Here is a 20,578-nt window from a genome sequence, read left to right on the forward strand (position 1 = left end):
TCATTTTTCTTGATGAACGAAATGACGCAGGTTTGGCACATCACATAGTGAGGACTTATATTTCTTAATTTTATTTTTATTACTTGCCCTGCATCAATACACTTAACCTGTACAAATAGCCATACAGATTGATAAATTATTAGATTACGATTTTCTATAGATATTTTATTACATTTCTCTAACATGATCTATGCGAGGATTGTGGACTTCTATGTTAACTAGTTAAATAAAAATTCCTGAATCCTCAGGAATGGCAACGCATGGGGGATATCATAGGCGAAACAGTATATGCTGTTATATCCATGGTACTGCTCACGTCTACAGGCGACGGTTACTACTTTCCATCAGGTGGACCGTCAGCTTGTTTGCCATTGTAAGTTGCATAAAAAAAATCAGGTAGTCTATTTAATATATGTCCAAGTTAATTTGTTACAAATATATAGTTATTTGTTTATATATTTAATTTTAGTATGTATGTATATCAATAATTACTAGTACCGCATTCGAGTATTCTGACACTTCCCTATGGGTGACTGGGAGAGAATGCTTTAATATAATATAGCATTAAGTCCGCTATGTACACATATATGTACTAATAAAAATATATATATAAACATTGCGAATTAATATGATTTATATTATTGAAAAATATTAAACATGAAATGTACTAGGTACATATATTTAATTAAAACCATAGAGCATTTCATCCTTTGTGACTTTTCACTAAATACATAAATTAGAGACTTGATTGTTCCGAGTCTGTACTATTTAACTTTAAACAAACTGATTCAGATTGATAACAATGGAAACAGGTTAGTTAGGAATTCAATTGTGTGAAAAATCCAGCGGCCCGTCTGTCTGTGTACGTACGCCTCCATTGTGTTCAGAAACAACGGTTTGGGATTAAATTTTATATGGTGGTGGATACGTGGGGTCGCTTGCTTAAGATCATAAAGAAAAAATACTCTTGAATATTACACAGCGCCATCTAGCCCCAAACGAAGTAAAGCTTTTACTTTTTTTTTATATTTATATATTTACGAATCGAGCATTTCTGTTAATTGTCTACCATAACAATACAAGGTTTACTAGGTTGAGGGGGAGGTATTGTTAGTAATGGTGACTAGTGATCCCTTTGCTAATATACCCTGTCAGGTCGACCTCCACGCGGTCCCCATGGAAATCATCGTAGTTAATTCCAGGTGAATTCGTCACAATGGGCTAACTGACCTGTCTTTATCTATTTACTATCATATCTCAGCGCTGTTCCTAAAGTATCTTTACAATAATGAAGATAGTGTTCCACAAACAAAAAAGGGTAATTTAACAGGGTGGAAAGCGATTGTTAGTAATGGAGACTGAGAATCCCATTGCTAGCAATATATCCAACCAGGTCGACCTCCTCGCGGTTCTCCCTGGAAACTATCATGGTTAATTCCTGATGATTCCATCATGATGGGCTAACTGGCCTGTTTTCATTCTCATCTATCACCCTTCACTGGTGCTCCGCCAGCGTATCCCGTTAGCGCAGGCGGGGGTTACCATGCCATTTTCACCCATCAAAAAAAAAGGGTAATTTTATTCTAGTAAAACCAGTTATTTTGATTTAAAAACTTAAGTTTTTAACTTAAGTTAGTATGGCAGTTAACTGCTGAATCGAATTCATTAAAATATCTGTGGGACCAATTTGTAACTATATCCTTACAGATAAACAAAGATTTTACCAAGTACGTTTACATTTTACGGAGTTATAAGGTAACAAACATAAAAAAACAACTGAATTGAGAACCTTCTTTTTTCGAAGTCGGTAGAAAAGAGCGTAGTCTCGCCCCAGCCATAACGGGACGGCGCGCGCCTCTCGCCTCTCGCCGGGGGCGTACTCAGAGCGCCGATTAAATATTAATCGTCGAATTAACTCCACGTCTTCGCCCGTCGGCTCAATTAAGCGCACAAAGTAACAAAGTAAATAACGCCCGTTCGTCACGAATTAATTTTGTAGCTCAATGCTTTGCAACTCGAAACGTAGTTTGTTTAAAGGTCGAATCCGCCGTCATTGTTCCGATTGTCGTGGAGTCGAGCCGGTACATTAACGTATTGATTTAAGTCATGGAATTGTTTGACATCACTAATTTGTATGTGTTTAACATAAAAGCGATGGGAATTAAATGTTTTTTTTTTTAATATTTTTACCTCATTTATTGTTTGTTGTTGGCATGGTTAGCAAGAGTTGCCTCAACTTTTTTTTATACAACTTAGAATGGCAAACAAGCTGACGGCCCACCTGATGGAAAGAGGTAACCGTCGCCTATAGACATGAGCAGTAGCATGGACATAACAGAGTATACTGTTTCGCCCATGATACTTTCCATGCGTTGCCATTCCTGAGGATTCAGGTGTTATGCCTCTGTGCCCAGTAAATTCACGCCATATCCCACACTTCAAACCGAAATACAGCCATGCAACTGCTTCACGGTAGATACACGAATGGGAAAGAGGTACCCAAGCAATTGACTTTTGTTCAAAGTCTCCCTCTGGTGAAGTGAGTCTCTACAATTATTTGTACATTGTAATTATATATATGGCAATATTAATAAGAGACAATAGATTTAAAGTACAGAATATAGAAGAGAAATAAAATTTAAAAGTTAAATAAAAAATGATTTTTGAATAAGAATATATACTGAAATACGTGATATGTATACTGAAATAAAATTAAATAAAATGTAACAATAGAAAGTATAAAATGTAAATATAAATAAACAAAGAAAGTTATAAAACAAAAGTACATTTTATTAATATTGAGAGACAAATTACCAGAGGGAGACTTTGTACAAAATTCAATTGCTTGGGTACCTTTGTCCTATTCGTGTTTCTACCGTGAAGCAGTTGTGTTTGCTTGGCTGTGTTTCGGTTTGAAGGGTTGGTTATGGCGTGAATTTACAGGGTTCAGAGGAATTACACCTGAGTCCTCAGCAATGGCAACGATGGGGTATCATGGGCGAAACAGTATACTCTGTTACGTCCATGCTACTGCTCATGTCTATAGGCGACGGTTTCCACTTTTCATCAGGTGGGCCGTCAGCTTGTTTGCTATTCTAAGTTGTATAAAAAAAAATCTATAAAACTAATTCTGAAGCCTCGAAACTTATTTCAACGTCCATCTGTCACACCCTAGCAGTTTTTAAATCTCTATTTGTGTTCGTAAGACCCTTAAATACATCCCCTTATTCGCAACAAATTCTAACAACATTGAACCGTAACAATAGCAGTTAGATAGCCAAATGGTATCTTATAAAGATTAAATAGTATTTCCCTATACAGAGCGCATAGATCTCAGCGGAGCACTTTCTATAAGGAACGTTTCAACCGATCGGATTTTGTTAGGACAACCCTAACATTTGATATTCGGAGGACAGTTTTCTTTTTCACAAACTTGGAAAAAATAAGGAGGTTCGTAATTCGATTGTCTTTATTATTTATTTATTTATTTGTTATAAGTTACAATAACAGTTTTGCAAACAGAAATGAACCATTAAAAAGAAAACAATACAAAAATGTATCAATACGCAGTTTGCCAACCTTACATTGTAAACATCATTTAACAGTAAGTTAGAAGTAAACGTTATAACATTTTAATAGATGTATATTACATTACTGTTTACAGTTATGATCCAAACTTATTCTATCTCAAAACCATACAACGACCTCTTAAACCCTCTGATGAAAGATATCGAATTTTTTGCTAATTTTGTTATACGATTGACACATCCGATGAATCGGATTATTATATGAGACATTATTATTGATATATGGAATACTGAAATTAAAAAAAAAAAAAAACTTTTAGTATTTGTTACCTCACAACTCGGTAAAAAAACTAAAAAAGTACAATTGAATTAAACAGTTCCTCTTTTTTTGAAATAGGTTGACAAATATTTGTTTTACTTAAACTAACTTAACTACTTAACTTAACTACTGAAAGGTGAGGCGGTATGCTATTGTTTAATAGATGATAATGAAATAGTTAGTAACCCCGTCTAACCCGCTGTGTTAACGGTATACGCTGGCGGGGCATCAGTAAAAAATGATAAGTGAATATGAAAGGGCTGGTAGGTTAGACTATCGTGATGAATACACCTGGAGTTGAGCACGATGATTACCAGGCGAACCATGGGGAAGTCGACCTGACAGGGTATATTATTAACATTGGAACTGGGAGTCCGCATTACTAACAATCTCTTCCCCCCGAGGCGGTATGTTAAACCGCTACATTGCCGAAGTCGTTGAATATCAATTGTCATTAACTTAAACTTGTAACTAAATCATGGTCACACTACACGGCGTCCCCTATCCAGGGCGCTTGACACAAGAGCGTCGAGTGTCCCCTTTAGTTACGGATTATCCGCAGAAATGTACAACATGTTGTCAATAAGATCGGTTGCGGTTACGTTACGTTATGGGCCCAGTTTGTTATATGCGACTTGTCGCTTTTAAGGGTCAGGTTTCTTTTCAACCGACTTCAAAAAGAAGGAAGTTTTCAATTCGCTTGTGTTTTTTTCATGTTTGTTACCACATAACTCTGTCAGTTGTAAACCGATTGGGATTTTTTTATCTGAAAATCTGAAAGGATATACTTAGAGATTGGTCGCACAGAAATTTTATTAAAATCGGTCCAGTAGCTTAGTTTTTAAATAAAAATAACTAGTATTGCCATAATTAAAGTAGATTTTTTTTGTGAAACGCAATCTTAATTATTAAGGAGAACTATTTATTTTGTTTTTAATAAGTAACACTCTTGGTGGGAAGGAATTGTTACGTATGTGGTCCTATTGCTAGCAATAGCAATATATTCTGATTGCTAGATCAATGGAGAACACCATTGTTAATTAATTAATAATTAATATATATATATATATATATATATATATATATATATATATATATAATTATATTAATTTAATAATGCAACACATTTTGAGGTTAAAATGTTCTTTTAATACGCGTCAGTCCCTATGGAATATACATATAACACCACTTTTTTTTGTTAATTTACTGATTTTAATATTAGATACTTGTGTTTACAATTATCATGTTATAATTATAGAAAGTTTATTAATAATTTACAATATAGAAATCTGAGTAATCTTTGATTGCTGACTAAATATATATATATATATATATATATATATATATATATATATATATATATATATATATATATATATATATATATATGGGCAGAATAGTTCCTCTTAAATTATCTCTAAAGCCTAAGTGCGGTTGCCAACCTGCCTGCCGGCGTGGCAACTACTGGCAAAACCCTCCACGGGGGAGGCTTATGTTCAGCAGTGGACAGTTAAAGGCTGATATGATGACGATACATACATATGATATTAAGGTTTATTGCACATAAGGTTCTAAACTAGGCCTAGCCTGTATCTTAGACACCAATGCCTTTTATTACATACATATTTTCGTGCAATTTTGATATTTTAAAATAATACAAAATTTATTAAAACACATATTTTACGCTACTTATTTATTTATATATTTTCTATTGCATTCCATAATGTGATTAGTAGATCATATTTTAACTTTAAATATAGACACTGTTGGGCACAGCAAGTAAGAGAGAGGAGGACAACCCGTTTTTCACTTTAGAAATAGTTTAACAGTTCGTTACAATATTATCCAGTCATTGAAATTATATCACGATAGGTACGTATTTTCTGTATTATTATTATTATTTAAATAGAGTATCTTTAGAGAGATAGGGGAATAGATTACACTCGTAGATATGAAGGGAATTCGTAGTGGATAGACATTGCGTAGTTTTGCTTATTATTAATATATATCTACGATAACCGGTAATATATTTTTATTCAATCCCGATTAGTTCCGATACAAGTGGTCCACATGTGCATCCTCGGTTCATCCCGCGGGGCTCGCCCCATGTATCATATCTGCACCATATGGCCCCCATAGCACATTCATAATTACAAGTGATTGTTATTAAATCTTACGGACAATAGTTGTCGACAGTTGAACCGTGAAATTTAGAGAACATTCACATTTAAACATTTTTTTTTTTTAATTTTTAATCTTCAATAATTTAAAATTGTGTTACACATAGAGACTGCAATTGTGACAAAACTAGTTATTTTCATTTAAAAACTAAACTATTAAATCGATTTTGTTATAATTTCCAAAAAAGCAATTCCAAAATATATCTTTTCAGATAAAAAAGAATTTTTTAAGTCGGTTTGTAACTGACGGGGATATAAGATAACAAACATAAAAGAAAACTCGTTTGAAAAATGGTGTTTTAACCGTAATAAAATAAAAATTAATTAAAAAATTCATTCTTAACTTTAGACTTTTATGGTATGTCTTTTTAAGCGATAGAAATTACACTAACATACATAAATTAAAATAAAGAAATGACAACAACATACATGCATACATACATACATATCTGTCACGCCTGTCTCCCATTAGGGTAGGGAGAAACAATGGAACGCCAAATGCTTCGATTCAAACAAACCTCTTTCGCTTCTTCCACATTCTTCAATCTTTTAGTTTAAGGTAAAGTAAAGGTACTTTTAGTTTAATGACAACAACATAATAAAATTTACAGCTATATAGGTTACAATTTAAAAGCAATCTTTTTGAGAGACTGGTGTCGGTACTAGGATTACCCGTCTTACAGATCACCAGGCTCCCAAACTCAAGGGCATCTATTTTACTTGATCTATAAAGATAAGAGTATACAAGTTTATCTTCTCTTTTATTAAAGTGCGAATAAAGTCAGTCTTTTTTCCAAGGGTGAAATGGGTTTAAACGTAATATAGAGAAACATGTACAGAAATCGTGTCTATGGAAGCTTCAATTACAACTGGAACAAATTAACTATTAATATTTCACGTCCACCAAAATCACCACAAAATATAAAAATAGCACCCGTGATAAAAGCAACATATGCAATCATTACTGTAATGTAATGTCGTTTGACTTAATCAATTATTTGGCTCCGGCCCACAGTGCGTAGGGGTGACATAAATTGACTAATCACACCCCATAATGACACGGTATGTCGGGGTGAAGAGGCAACCCTATGTTGATTTTCAACATTAGACCCGCTAGTTCTGTTTGAATAAGTGATTTATCATTTTGATAGTGAAATAGTGTTTTGTTGTGAACGACAATTTGAAAAATGAATTGACTTTTGAAAATATTTATAAAGGAGATAAATTAGATGTATTGAAGTGTTTACATTTATGTTATTGTTTATTTCCTAACGTTATTTTTTATAGTTAAGTGGACTTAAGTGGGTGTACTACTGAAGTGACAAGTTAAGGGCCCAGATACAAAGTTAACCGTTGCCTTATAAATATACAATCGCAAATGCCTTATAAGTAATTGCAATTGTGTCAAATATAATAATTTTGTAGTTGTCATCTTAATTATAGTGAAATAACAGGATATGGAGACATCCATGATGCTATTTATATCCAAAGGCGATGTTAATTTCTTTTTTTCCAATTCATTTTTCTATAGAAATAATATTTAGTTTTAATTTTGTTGAAATATTAGTTTAAAAGGATGCAAATTATGGCGATTTCATGTGGTTAAAGTGAGACAGAATTAAAAGTTACTTTTAATTAACTAAAAATTAAATGAAAGTCTACAAAATATTCGAAGCGCACTCGCCGGGGGGCGGGCTCGATACATTATCGCACCCTCCGATGTACCCAATTGATATTCGATACACTAAATTCACACGCAAACTGCCTATTTGTATACAAAATGTTCACTTTTATTCCAATTTATTCACCGCTCGTTCTCACTGTGTAGTTTTATTGCGCGGCAAAAGTAAATGTAGCTTTTTGCAATAATGACCTTTTGTTTGGCGTATGGTCTTTTGTAGTGGCATCATTATTCTATGCATTCCACATTAATGGGAATTATTTAAGGAAAAACAGGGAAATGTACGTGTAATAACGACGAAAGTGCTTTGTGCGTTTCGACGTTCAATGGAACAAAAATAAAATAATTATTTATACAGACTCTTTTATTATTGATTTTTAATAGATATTTAAATGTATAGTAAACATATATTTTTCATATAAGTGCTTTTATTTATACGAGTATTCTCGCTTTGCAACTTTTTTTATTTTTTATTTTTTCATATTATAATGCTTTCAATTTTATAGGTTAGAAAACGTAGCGCAGTCCAAAATAAACAAAAAAGGAATTTTAAATTTTATCATCAAACACATGATTCGGCGTTGGAATAAGAAAAAGTATAATCTATGTCTATATGTATGCACAACGGAAATTTAACGAACTTACTGTGTTTGCCGTTTTCGACAATTGTTTCGACTTCATCCAGAAGTAGGTAAATTAAATTCCCGTTGTGCATGTATATAGACATCATAGTAAAAAATGTAAATTTTTTTAAAAATATAAAATATAATCTGTTGCAGCACTTCTTTTTATCGTAAAGATATTAAAAGACTATGGTGTAATATATGTATGTGTGTATAAGTTGTAAAGCGTCATACATTATACACACAAGCATATCAAAATATGAAATGGTGATTTTTAAGGAGTATAATTTAGTCTACTTGAGATTACATTAAGGGCACTATTTCAGCATGGAGGCGACGAACTTGGCTCTTTCCCCTCGAGAGACAATGAAGCCGCGTAACGAGCACAAAGCGCTGCAGCTGAACGCCAAGCCCAATCAAGTGAGTGGTGATTTTTAACCGACTTCAAAAAAGGAGTTCTATGTTCCACTGTATTTTTTTTTGTAAGTCCACCTATTTCTCCTTTTAATTACAAGGCTAATTTTAGTTTATTTTTTGCTTTTCGGTTATTGTTCAATGTTTTAATAAGTCGATATAAAATTTTTACAAAAGTTTATTTTAATAAAATAACTATTAAATAGTTAATTCAAGACTGTTCTATGCATACTTATACATAACTTTATGTATACAACGATAGTAGCTATGAACAGCAGGCCATGGGTGCTTGTAGGTAATAGCAGAGACAATATTACAGGTTTACTGTGAATTAGGAGTAATTAATTTAACTTGATTTATTTCATAACAATATACATTGTGTCGAATACATTATTAATACCTATTTATATATTGTAATCGCAATATTTATATATCGATCCAATAACAAATATATTCAGTATTGGTTAACCAATATATCTATAATATAATATAGAAATAAAGTACCAGATTAAAATGAATATAGATGCCCGACTTATAAGGTTGATAGTAAATAGGTGATCACGTTTCTTTGCGTCATCGATATATAGATATCAAAACGGTATTGATATTATCCGAGCCTACTGTAAATCCTTATGAGTTTATTTATTTATAGGATTACCAACATAAGATACAGCTAAACATTTTAATACAATACACTGGTAGATTAGACCTAACTGTTCTTACATTTATAGGCAACCACAGCATGCCTTGTGTTTGATAAACATTAAAATATAATTAAATTATTAAATGTCATTAAATGAGTAAATATATTAAAAATATGAATAATAATATAATATAAATAATGGAAATTGTATTTAAATTATTATAAATTATCAAATAAATATAATGTAATGGCAAGGTACATCAACATTTTAATTTAGTCATGAATACAGAGTGACTATCGTTGTGAATATCAAGTTCAGGCTTGGTTTTTACAATATCGTTATACAGACGCGTTATGCGGACGATAGGTGATTCGCGGCCCAAGTTTGTTCGGCAAGCTGCATTTTTAAATAGATTACAAGGATGCCGCGGCACTCTAGTAGATACATTGTAATCAAGTTTCTTCAGTAGAGGCAGGCAATCAATGTGATTATTCGTAACATTTTTTTCTTTAACATCTCAATACAATTTTTTTATATTATTAGATAATATTATAAGTGTTTCTGGGGCAGGTCGGCACAGTCCTCTTGTACGGTGTGCCAATTGTCTCCCTGGTGATCGAAGGCGTGGAGAGGCTCTGCCTCGCACAGATATCCAACACACTCTTAAAACAGTTCTCGTATAACGAAATCCACAATAGAAGAGTGGCATTGGGCATCACCTGCGTGCAATGTACCCCCGTCCAGCTAGAGATCTTGAGGCGAGCTGGCGCAATGCCCGTTTCTTCCAGAAGATGCGGTATGTAAACCTACAAATTGATAATTTTCCTCCAAGTTGGGAATATTCAATAGGATAATACAGAGATACAAAGAGTATGTACAGTATACTCTGTTATGTCAGAGTTCATGTATATAGGTGACGGTTACCACTGTCGGCTTGTTTGCCATTCTAAGTACTATAAAAATATATATATATTATTATGTTTTTCTAGCATATCAGGTGCAGAGATCTTGTCAGTTGACACTGCATAACGAATGGGCGGTAGAATAAAAAAAATGTTTATTTAAAAATTCTCTCAAATAATCTCTTTAAGTATTTTTTTTTACGTTTTAAGCAAATGTAAAAAACAAAGAATACTTAAAGAGCTTCTGTCTGTCTTTCAAATATGCTTGAAACCCTTGGCTTTAAACAGTAACTGACTTCTGTCTGTGGATATAGATTTTGTTATACCTACTAAATAATTTATTCAATTTTAATGATTTCTTGTTAATAAAAGCAAGTTAAACCGAATTTGATTTTGCTTGGATTCTTTATTTTTTTTTTTCATATTGTTTAGCACTAATAAATTTTGTAAATAATTAATAACAATAGATTTATTATTAACTCTCAAAATAGCAATAATAAGATACTATGTGTATCACAGTACACTTTTTGATCACTATGTAAAATTGTATTAATAAAAATGTAAGCAAATATAACATAAAAATTATAATTTTTCTTATTTTGAAAAAATAAGGCAGTAAAAGTAAATATTCCTTAATTTATTTTCTGCTAGCGAGTCTCAACTCCGTAAGTTTTTTTTTAATACATTACAGCTTATGTAAGTAAAAAATTTTTTAAAATTAATTAAGTATTTTTGGGTTTATCTATGCCACTAAAAAAAATCTTTCCTCTTTATAACATTAATTTAGGTAATAGTTGTAAGAGAGTTATGTTTACGGATAGGAATGATAACGAGGCGGGAAGCAGAACGGCTGTGCAAGTCGTTCCTTGGGGACAACGCTCCCCCGCGGTTGCCGGATGACTTTGCGTTCGCGGTGCACCACGAGTGCGCGTGGGGGTGTCGTGGTGCCTTCTTACCAGCCAGGTAAGAAAATTATTGAACACTAGTTTTTTCCTACGCCTTTATCCATGTTCTGGGATATGTTGATCGCCATGGATATAGAGTGACCCTCGTTCTTCTTCACCACATACCTTTCATAACGACAGGTTGAGCTATAATATAAACTCACTTTCATATTATGCAGTATGGTGTAGATGCCACCTATATAATTCAATAAAGAACTGTATCTACTTAGTAAAATTATTAGAGTCGATGTTAGGATAGTGAATAAAAGTAAGTTATGTTTCATTTAAATACTTTGTTTAATTTTTTTATTGACGGTTTTAGTGACTTCTCATCTGCGTTACGGTACGTTTAGAATATATTATTTCTATATAATTATTTCATAAAATAAATAAAATTTTGTTTACTTTCTAATTAAAATTACCTACTCTTCAAAATTAAAACTGAAAAAAAAAACACAGTACAAAATAGGAAAAATGTTAGTTATTTATATTATAATGTAATAATTATCGACTTTACTTACATGTATTTTAGTTGATCAACTCGTCTAGTTTCGGATCAGAGTCGTTCATGACTTTATGACATGTCCCTACGACTACTAAACTAGCTAAGCTTATATTAAAGCGGGTAGTTATTATATTAAAATAAAATATGTAGAATCGACATGCGTGCCCCGGCATAGAATAGGCCACCCCTTTCTTTCCCGTGGGTGTCGTAAGAGTCGACTAAGGGAGTGAGAGGGATGGGCAGCAGCGTCCCTCTTAAAATATCTTTAAAGCCTAACTGCGGTTGCCAACTCACCTGCCAACCGTGGCTACTACTGGCAAAACTCCCCTTATGAGGAAAGTTTATATTCAGCAGTGGACAGTTAAGGGCTGAAATAATAATAATGTAAAATTACATTTGTATATGTATAATTATTATTCTCTTCCTAGGTATAACTCCTCAAGGGCCAAATGCATCAAGTGCGCCTACTGCGGCCTCTTTTTCTCTCCAAACAAATTCATCTTCCATTCACATCGAGTTGGCCCTGGGGATAAATACATCCAACCGGATGCCGCGAACTTTAATTCTTGGAGACGGCATATGAAACTCAGTGGTAGCCCACCTGATGAAGTGGTCCACGCGTGGGAAGACGTGAAAGCAATGTTCAATGGTGGAACGAGGAAGAGAATGCTCTCTGCCGCTAGGTGAGATAGAGATAGGAGATTATATTTCTGAAATATTTGAATTGAGTTAACTCTTATATTTAACCAAAAACTACTCGTAAGTAACAGGTATTTAAAAAAATTTTTTTCATGACTCTTGCACGTAGTAGCAAATTTTTGTTAATTATTTATTATTGTGACACTTTTTCGTGCAAGTACAAGGTATCTAGTATTTTTTTATGCAATTTAAAATGACAAACGGAAAGTCGTGTAATCTAAGTGTTAACCGGAAACTAATTTAAAAGGGACTAGATAAGTACTAAATAAAAACGTTAGAACTAAAATTATGTAATAGGTGAATTTGGTCGTTACAATGATACAAAGAAAATTGAAATCTCTACCGAGGATAGAGATGATTAAATACAATGATACAGTTTCCAGAGTCTTCGCCTAATGATCGATTTATGAAAGGGTAAATTGCCAGCAAAGGGAATAGTAATTAGATCAACTATGTACGTTACTTACTTTATTTGCACTTATTTATATCGGTTTTACTCAGTTTTTAAACTTCAAAGATGCCCGTCTAGTTTATTACTGGATAGGAGCCTTTATTTATGAGTTACACAGTTAATGATCGTTTCATTAGTTTCACGAACCGATATAAATAACAAAAGGTACAGTATGACTTAGGATAGTTATTATTACATGTGTTTAATGAAAAAATAGTTTTAAAAAATTCAGCCTAAAATTTCGCCACAGAAGAGTGCCGATTTGCAGGCCAGAGCCGGACTCGGGCAGTGAGGCGAAGCGGTCGGCCGCCAGCCCGCCGAGTGCGCACGCGCCCGTGCCCCGGCTGGCCGACTACGTCTGGGGTGCTAGGCTACCGTTGCCCTATGCCATACCTTGGTTAAAGCCTTCCTTGTGGACGCCGGGTAAGTTTTAATGGATGCTAATGCAATAGTAACCCAGTGAGGGATGATAGGTGAGGATGAAAACAGGTTGTTTTTTTAATAGATGTTAATGGAAAGATAACCCCGAATGCGCTATCGGTATGCATTGGAAAAGCATTACTGAATGATAATATGAGTAAATGAGGATGAAAACAAGCACGATCATTTATCATGGAGGTTGCGTGAAGATCAGCCTTATAGGGGATTTTTTTAATGAGTGAAAATGGAATGGCAGGCGGGATGCTTGTGCTATCGGTATATGTTGGCGGGGCATCAAAGAATTGTGATAGATAAATGAAGATAAGTTAGTTCAGTGTATCTCAAGTATTAACCAAGATGGTTTCTAGGGGGAAGATTTCGATTATGCTTAGTTCTTTAGTTAGGGGAAATTATTTAGTTTCATGAATATTATCATTCGGTTTCGGTATAAGAATACATAAATGGTTTCGGCTTGGTGTAACCATTGTGACTAATTCTGTATAGGGGCGCTAACAGCACTGAGCAGCGTGAGCGCGATAGAGGAGCCGCGCGCGTTCCGCCCCGTGCGCGCGCACCACCTCGACTCGCCACAGTTGTCGCCTGTCATCTCACCGCCGCGTTCGCCGAACAGGTACGGACTGGGCAACAGCGTATTATTCATATACTAATATTATAATTATTATCATTCATTCTTTTTGTATTAAAAATCAACCTATTTTATTTCATCTCTATGAATGTCAAGCACAACTAGAATTGGATTGCAAACTTATAATGCTATTGTTGTATTCTGTTGTTAAAAGTTTTGTTTGTAATCTGTTGATGTACCACAGCAATAAATAAATAAAATAAATCTGAAAATTTGCAGAATTTAAAAGTATTTTACAGACTTACGAGCATAGCTAAGGGATGCATTTAGTAAGCGATAAAATGCTACTATAAGTTCCTATAAATATTGATAGTTTTCTAAAATACAGATCACACACCAGTTCGAGATCACCAATGGCAACACCACCACACCAAAGTCGGTCACCTCGTCGCACGCCGCCCCGCTCTCCGCTTCGTTCTCCACTTCGTTCTCCGCTTCGCTCGTCGCCTGCTCGCTCCACCAAGAGTGATCGCGATAGTGACGAAAGTGTTGATATCGAGACTACAGAAGATGACCAGCAGAAAAATGTGGTAAGTCCTTTTTTATACAACAAGATTACAATCAAGCAATATGATCTCTATTATTAAGTGGCCATTGCTGACTTAAAGATTTTTATGAATGAAAATTGAATGGTACACCCGCCTATGCTAAAGGTGTACAATGGCGGAGCACCAGTGGAGAATGTAACAATGCGCATGAAGTCTGGTTGGTTGGCATAATAGTGGCGAACTCGCTATGAATTTACTATAATGATTTCCAGGAGGAACTATGTGAAAGTCGATATGATACATATTGCTGGTAATCTCTTGTTGTAATACGAGAGGATTGACACACATGATGATTTTATTATCACATCTCATCCTTCAAACTGGTATAATGGATGCAAGCAAACTGCTGTTGCAGAGCTTAGACGCTGGAACCCACTTTGTTAAGAGCCTACTTTGATATAAAACAAATGCTTTATCCATATTAGCCGTTGACTATCTACTATTAAACATAGGACTTTCTATATTGGTGTGTTTTACTAGTAGTTGCCATGCTTGGAAGGCGGGTTGACAACCGCAGTTAGGCTTCGACTGTTTTAAGTGGGACGCTGCTGCCTTTCCCTCGATCATTACGTTCCTTTAGTTACCTTTTACGATATTCACGGGAAAGGAAAGGGGTGGCTTATTCTATGCCGGGACTATATGGCTAATCGCCAGATGTGAAAACACGAATATAGAACAAATATTATTTTATCTATGGTCACGATATATAAATAATAATAATAATAAGCCATTTATATAGGGATTGTAAATCACTAGTTCGCTACGGTCTCTCTTTATTCTACATACCGATTTACAGAATAATCCTTCCCTCAATGCGTAATCACATCTGTTAATAATAGAGAGATTCAACATACGTCGTCTTTTGTTAGAATCTGAATACTGATTCGACTACAATTTTATAGATAAACAGAAACCCAAATATGTGCAATTTAATTAAATACAGTAGCAATTGATTTACCAATTACTAACTATTATGTCAGTTTAAAATAAGATGACGTAAGAAATAATATGTATATTCACACTAGATTGCGGTGCTGTTCCATTTCAGTAACAATCAATCTCGAACTGTTTCCATTGACCATACAAAGATCGAACTGAGACCTGAGGGCCTACCATGAAATGTTTTCCGAAATTTTGGAGCCAAACGAAACAGAAATTTGATATTAAAATTACATAATACTCGTACATGCCGTTTGGAAATATTAAAAATGTTTAAATTTTGTTCCTTTGGACTTGATGATAGGATGTATGACGAACGAAATGTTAAACTCCATTTATAGGTCCGATTTTGGTATAAACAAAACACGAAATTGAGTCCGAAATTTCGGAATTTCATTTCGTGTTAGACCCGCTGAATTATAGTGACGATTCGGTCTAATATTCTCAATTAAAAAGAGATGAATTTGTTTTGTCTCGCCACATCTTACTAAGGTTTAATTTTTGTTTGTTTAAAAATCTTTCAGAATACAGAAGGATCAGTTAATGTTAACTGTACATCGGTGGACTTATTCTTGATCAGAATATTTATTTATTAAACAATTATTTACTTAATTATGGTACATATGACAGACATAACAATCAAAGACAAGACTACCAGCTAACAGTTTCTTTTCCAGAGTAGATTTATTCGCGATACAATTAAATATATTCCAGGAAGAAACAGAATCCTGCTAGCTATTTAAAAATTAGGACCCAGGATTTTTAAATAAACACCTTATTTAATTGATGGATATAATATTTTTCGAGAAAATTCTGTATTAAATGGAGGCAACGGACTTGAAATAGATCATACAGATAATGAAGTACCGCGTTCGTGATTCACTGTTCTTCTGAAAGTTGACTGGTTGAGAATGCTAATAGCATTAAGTCCACCATTTGTACCCTATTTTCTTTTGATCAATAAAGTTAATTCAATAAATAAATACAGAGAAAACAATGGGCGGGTCACTCATTGTTCAGACTGTTCTAAACAAGAGACTACCATAAAAAAAAAACAACCTTTGGTCGAAGTGGAATCATTAATAACAGTTTTCATGAGAGCAAATCCTCGAGATTATCTTCTAGCAAGTATTTACCTAAATAAAATTTCAAACTTTTATATCCAACTCGTAACCGTTCCTCAAAGATGCAATCTAATAACGTACTGAATCGCGTTATCCACTGTAAAAAGCATTCGAGGCCAACGGAGCTCAAGTTAGATCCAATTTAAAAAGTTGTAAGAGGAAATTTTTCCAATCACCTCAGTTGAGTGTTGTAATCGATTACTTCTTTTATTACGACCGTGGAATTCAGACAACGCTGTATGGCGCAGGGGTGTCACAGTAACGGGCCATTAGATGTGTTTTGTAGCAAAAGCAAGCGCTAACTTACATAAAAAGACAAATAATTGGATGTATTAGTAGATACGTTATGTAGCTTAAATACGTACTATACTACCTGTGATTTTATCTACGTAAATATTATAATTAAGAGCTTTGCAAAGTATGTACTTACTTTTAATTTTTAAATTAATTTTCGTTTTAATGAAATGAAATTTTTAATTCGTAAAAACATAACTGTAGTTTATGTTAGTTGCAGTACTAATATTAATATTATAATTTTAAATGGGTTTCATTTTACATAGTTTTTTTTTTTTGGGTAGTAGTTGTGGTTTTAGAAGTAATAAGTTCCTGTGGGTGTCATAAGAAGCGACTAAGGTCGAAGGATGAGCAGCAGCGTTTCTCTTAAAACATCACCAAAGTCTAACTGCGGTTTCCAACCTACCTGCCAAGCATGACAACTGTCAAAACTCCTCAATGGTGAGAGGCCTATGTTCAGCAATGGGGAATTAACGGCTGATATGGTGGTATAATAAGTTTTTCTTAATAATAAACTTTTTGCTTTATCCGTTTACTGACAGACATAAAACTGAGGCCATATAATTTACTAACCTTTACCCGTGGCTACCACATAACCGGTATATGTTCAAGGACTGGAATAGAAAGTAGATTAGGCATATTCTTTTCCATTCTACACAGTACTTGTACATAAAATTTCATAGTAATTGGTTAAGCTGTTAAAGCACTAAAGAGTACTTAAAAACAAACTCACTTTCACATTCATAATATTAAGTAAAGGTACTATTTTCGTATAGATACAGAATTTGTATTATGTTTATGTATTTTTATTTATAATACATAGCTCATAAAACATCACGTGTACATAATGAAATATGTGATTTACGCTATATATATTTTATATGAAATAAAAACGAAGTAAGACGCAGATTTTTAAGCGCATTATACACTCAGATGTAAAAAAATATTTATATCTACCTACCTAGCTACCGCCTTATTTATAAAAACTAGAAACCCCTATAAACCTATTTTAACTATTACACTGGTTTGTCATTTTCATTTAAACTGAGAATTTAGCGCAAAAAAAAGACAAAACAGTTCAATATCTAAAATAGGTTTATAAGATTTTTGACGTTTTTGTTCATAAAGGGGTTTGGGGGGGGGGGGGGGGAGGATTGTTAGTAATGCGGACTATCAGCCTCATTGCTAGCAATATACCCTATTAGGTCGACCTCCACGCGGACCGCTCTGGAAACTATAGTGCTGAATTCAAAGTGTATTCATCACGATAGGCTAACCGACCTGCTTTTTCATCCTCATTTCACTGGTGCCTCACCAACGTATACCGTTAGCGCAGGCGGAGTTGCCATATCATTATCATCCATAGAAAAAAAAGGGGTTCTTTTATTAACATTATAAATACGTAGGTAAATGTTAAGATGAATGTCGATTGTAACTTGAAAATACTCCCATAAAAACTTGTGTAATTAATGCATTGATTAATATAATACAGTTACAAACACCGGCCATTTAATTGCAAGTAGCGTCTGACCGAGTCCCAAGCGGCGTCCGCCATTTTAGGAAAATGGCGGACTGGAAGCTTTTGCACGTCGTAAACTCTGTAATTACTGGCGGCACGAATTCAAATGGACTTCATTTCGGTTTTAAATAAGAGAAAATGTTTAATTTAGTAGCGATCGGCTTCACGAGGACCAATTAATTGGGGATTTTCGTTTAGTAATCCACAACCTTTTTTTTTAGGTTTAGCCGTTTCTGTACTAACCATTGAATAAGTTTGGTTTTGTATTTAATAGGTTTTTTGTTTCGGCGTGAATTATCTGTGAATCTACGTGTATATTATTGAGACAGTTACGAGCTTAATATACAATTTCTCTTTTGTATTTTAGAAAAAGTTTCATATATTTAAATCTTTAAACGCTTATGATGGTTTGATCTACTATGACGTTACTGTGCTACACCGCTACGTAGCTATGTAGATCTCGCTTATAGTTCCTTTATAAGATGACTAGTTTGTACCCGCGACTTCGTCCGTGTGACCGGGATATATTGATAGATCAGAATAAATAGTATCCTATGTCCTCCATCCTACATTGTGTGTGCAATTATACTAGATTTGATTTGAAATTAGATTGGTTTAGTATGAGGTTCATGTTCAGGTGTGAAGAATTAACAAACAAACAAACTCACTTTCACATTTTTAATATTATAATATTATATTGATTTTTATAATATGTAATTAGTCAAATATAGTGTCACGAACCGAAAATTCGAAACATTGTACAACTATATACCTACCTACTAGTGAAAAAAATGGAGATTCAAAGTACTATGTCAATTGAAATGGTTAGCGTTGTTTTATAATATAAGGCTAATATTTTCCTCATTATACATGTCCAACAGTGGGACGTTAATATGTTCTTTTGGATGTATATTGAATAGATTATATTAAAAAGATTTTATTGCACGTTTGTTTGTTTATATCTAATGGATAAACTCAAAAAACTATTGAACTGATTTTTTAAATTCTTTCACCTATAGAAAGTTATATTATTAGCAAGTAACATAGGATATATAGTATTCTTAAAAATTGTATATATCCGTGCGAAACCGGGCGGGGATACTAGTAAATAAACAAATGTATTGCAAGTAAGTTACAGTATATGTAAGCACATAATTATATTATTCGCACACACTGTGTTTCTCACTATAATAGGAACGTTATTTACCCTATGTTATTTAGTGAATAGATTGTGTTGTAAATAGAGGCGGCGGAGCTCCTCTAATGAGTGACGTAAACACCGATAATTAACGCCGCTCGAGAGTCCTCCCCTTAAGCCCTTCAAAGAACAGGGTTGCCATCGTTACCGTTCAATAATTACTTAATGCTGCTACATTTTATTGCTTTAAAAGTCAATTGGCGATTATTAAATTCTATTTTAATTTATTATTTGCTATTTGTTTAGTTTTCCTTTGTTACTAATTTCCCTTATTTACTAATATCCTTTGTTTATTTATTTATTTATTTGTTACTTCGTAACACTGTAATAACCTATCGCTATGAAATAATAAAAAAAAAATACGTATTAAATGGGATAGAGATGAACATAGGCTACTTTTTATATCAGTCACATGGATGAAGTCGCGAGCAGAATATAGTTATTCAGAAGTGTGAATAGATTTAAATTTTTACTAGATCAACCAATGCTTACAAATTTGGCACACATGTAGTATGTACATACCATAGGGAAAGGCATAGACTATTTTATCCTGGATAATTATTAAATTCCAACAGGATATATGATTCTTTAATAATTTGGTATGTAGGTTTAGTTAATGACGATGAAATTTGTCGTATACAATATCTTTAGCAAGGAGATCGTGATTATTTCACCTGTGATTTACAAATGTAATATTTTTTACTACAAAATAATTAAATCACTATCATAATAAAACAACTACTTAAATACTAATGAATAATGTAATAGATAAAGAAAAAAATAAGAGGATGGACAGTGAAATCAATAATTTTATCATTAATCAGGGCTTGTCCTCTCTTCACCTATGTCTTAATTAGATATTGTTATTACAGAACTATAATATCGAATTAGAGATTAAAATGTAATCACTAAATCGGACGGTCATCCCGGGCGCGTCTAGTTCAAATCCGCTTACGGTCTGCGCCGCCGGTCGCTTTCAGCTTATTGGAGCGGGCGATTGT

General features: G+C 33.6%; 1 protein-coding gene across 2 annotated transcripts in view; it reads left to right on the forward strand.

Annotated features, from left to right (window-relative positions):
* LOC113509250 (SKI family transcriptional corepressor 2) overlaps positions 1-20,578 on the forward strand; it is a 40,167-nt gene that overhangs the window by 7,851 nt on the left and 11,738 nt on the right. The window contains exons 2-8 of one of the 2 annotated variants that reach the window (XM_031907280.2): positions 8,657-8,750; positions 9,959-10,184; positions 11,112-11,253; positions 12,168-12,422; positions 13,140-13,312; positions 13,814-13,940; positions 14,284-14,485. In XM_031907280.2, coding sequence (XP_031763140.2) covers positions 8,658-8,750; positions 9,959-10,184; positions 11,112-11,253; positions 12,168-12,422; positions 13,140-13,312; positions 13,814-13,940; positions 14,284-14,485 — 1,218 coding nt within the window. In that variant the 5' untranslated portion in view covers position 8,657. The remainder of the gene's footprint in view (positions 1-8,656; positions 8,751-9,958; positions 10,185-11,111; positions 11,254-12,167; positions 12,423-13,139; positions 13,313-13,813; positions 13,941-14,283; positions 14,486-20,578) is intronic. The other variant, XM_052896321.1, reaches the window with a different exon arrangement.

The sequence above is a fragment of the Galleria mellonella genome, unplaced genomic scaffold, assembly GCF_026898425.1.
Source record: "Galleria mellonella isolate WM207_F2 unplaced genomic scaffold, CSIRO_AGI_GalMel_v1 utg32, whole genome shotgun sequence".
Taxonomy (NCBI): Eukaryota; Metazoa; Arthropoda; class Insecta; order Lepidoptera; family Pyralidae; genus Galleria; species Galleria mellonella.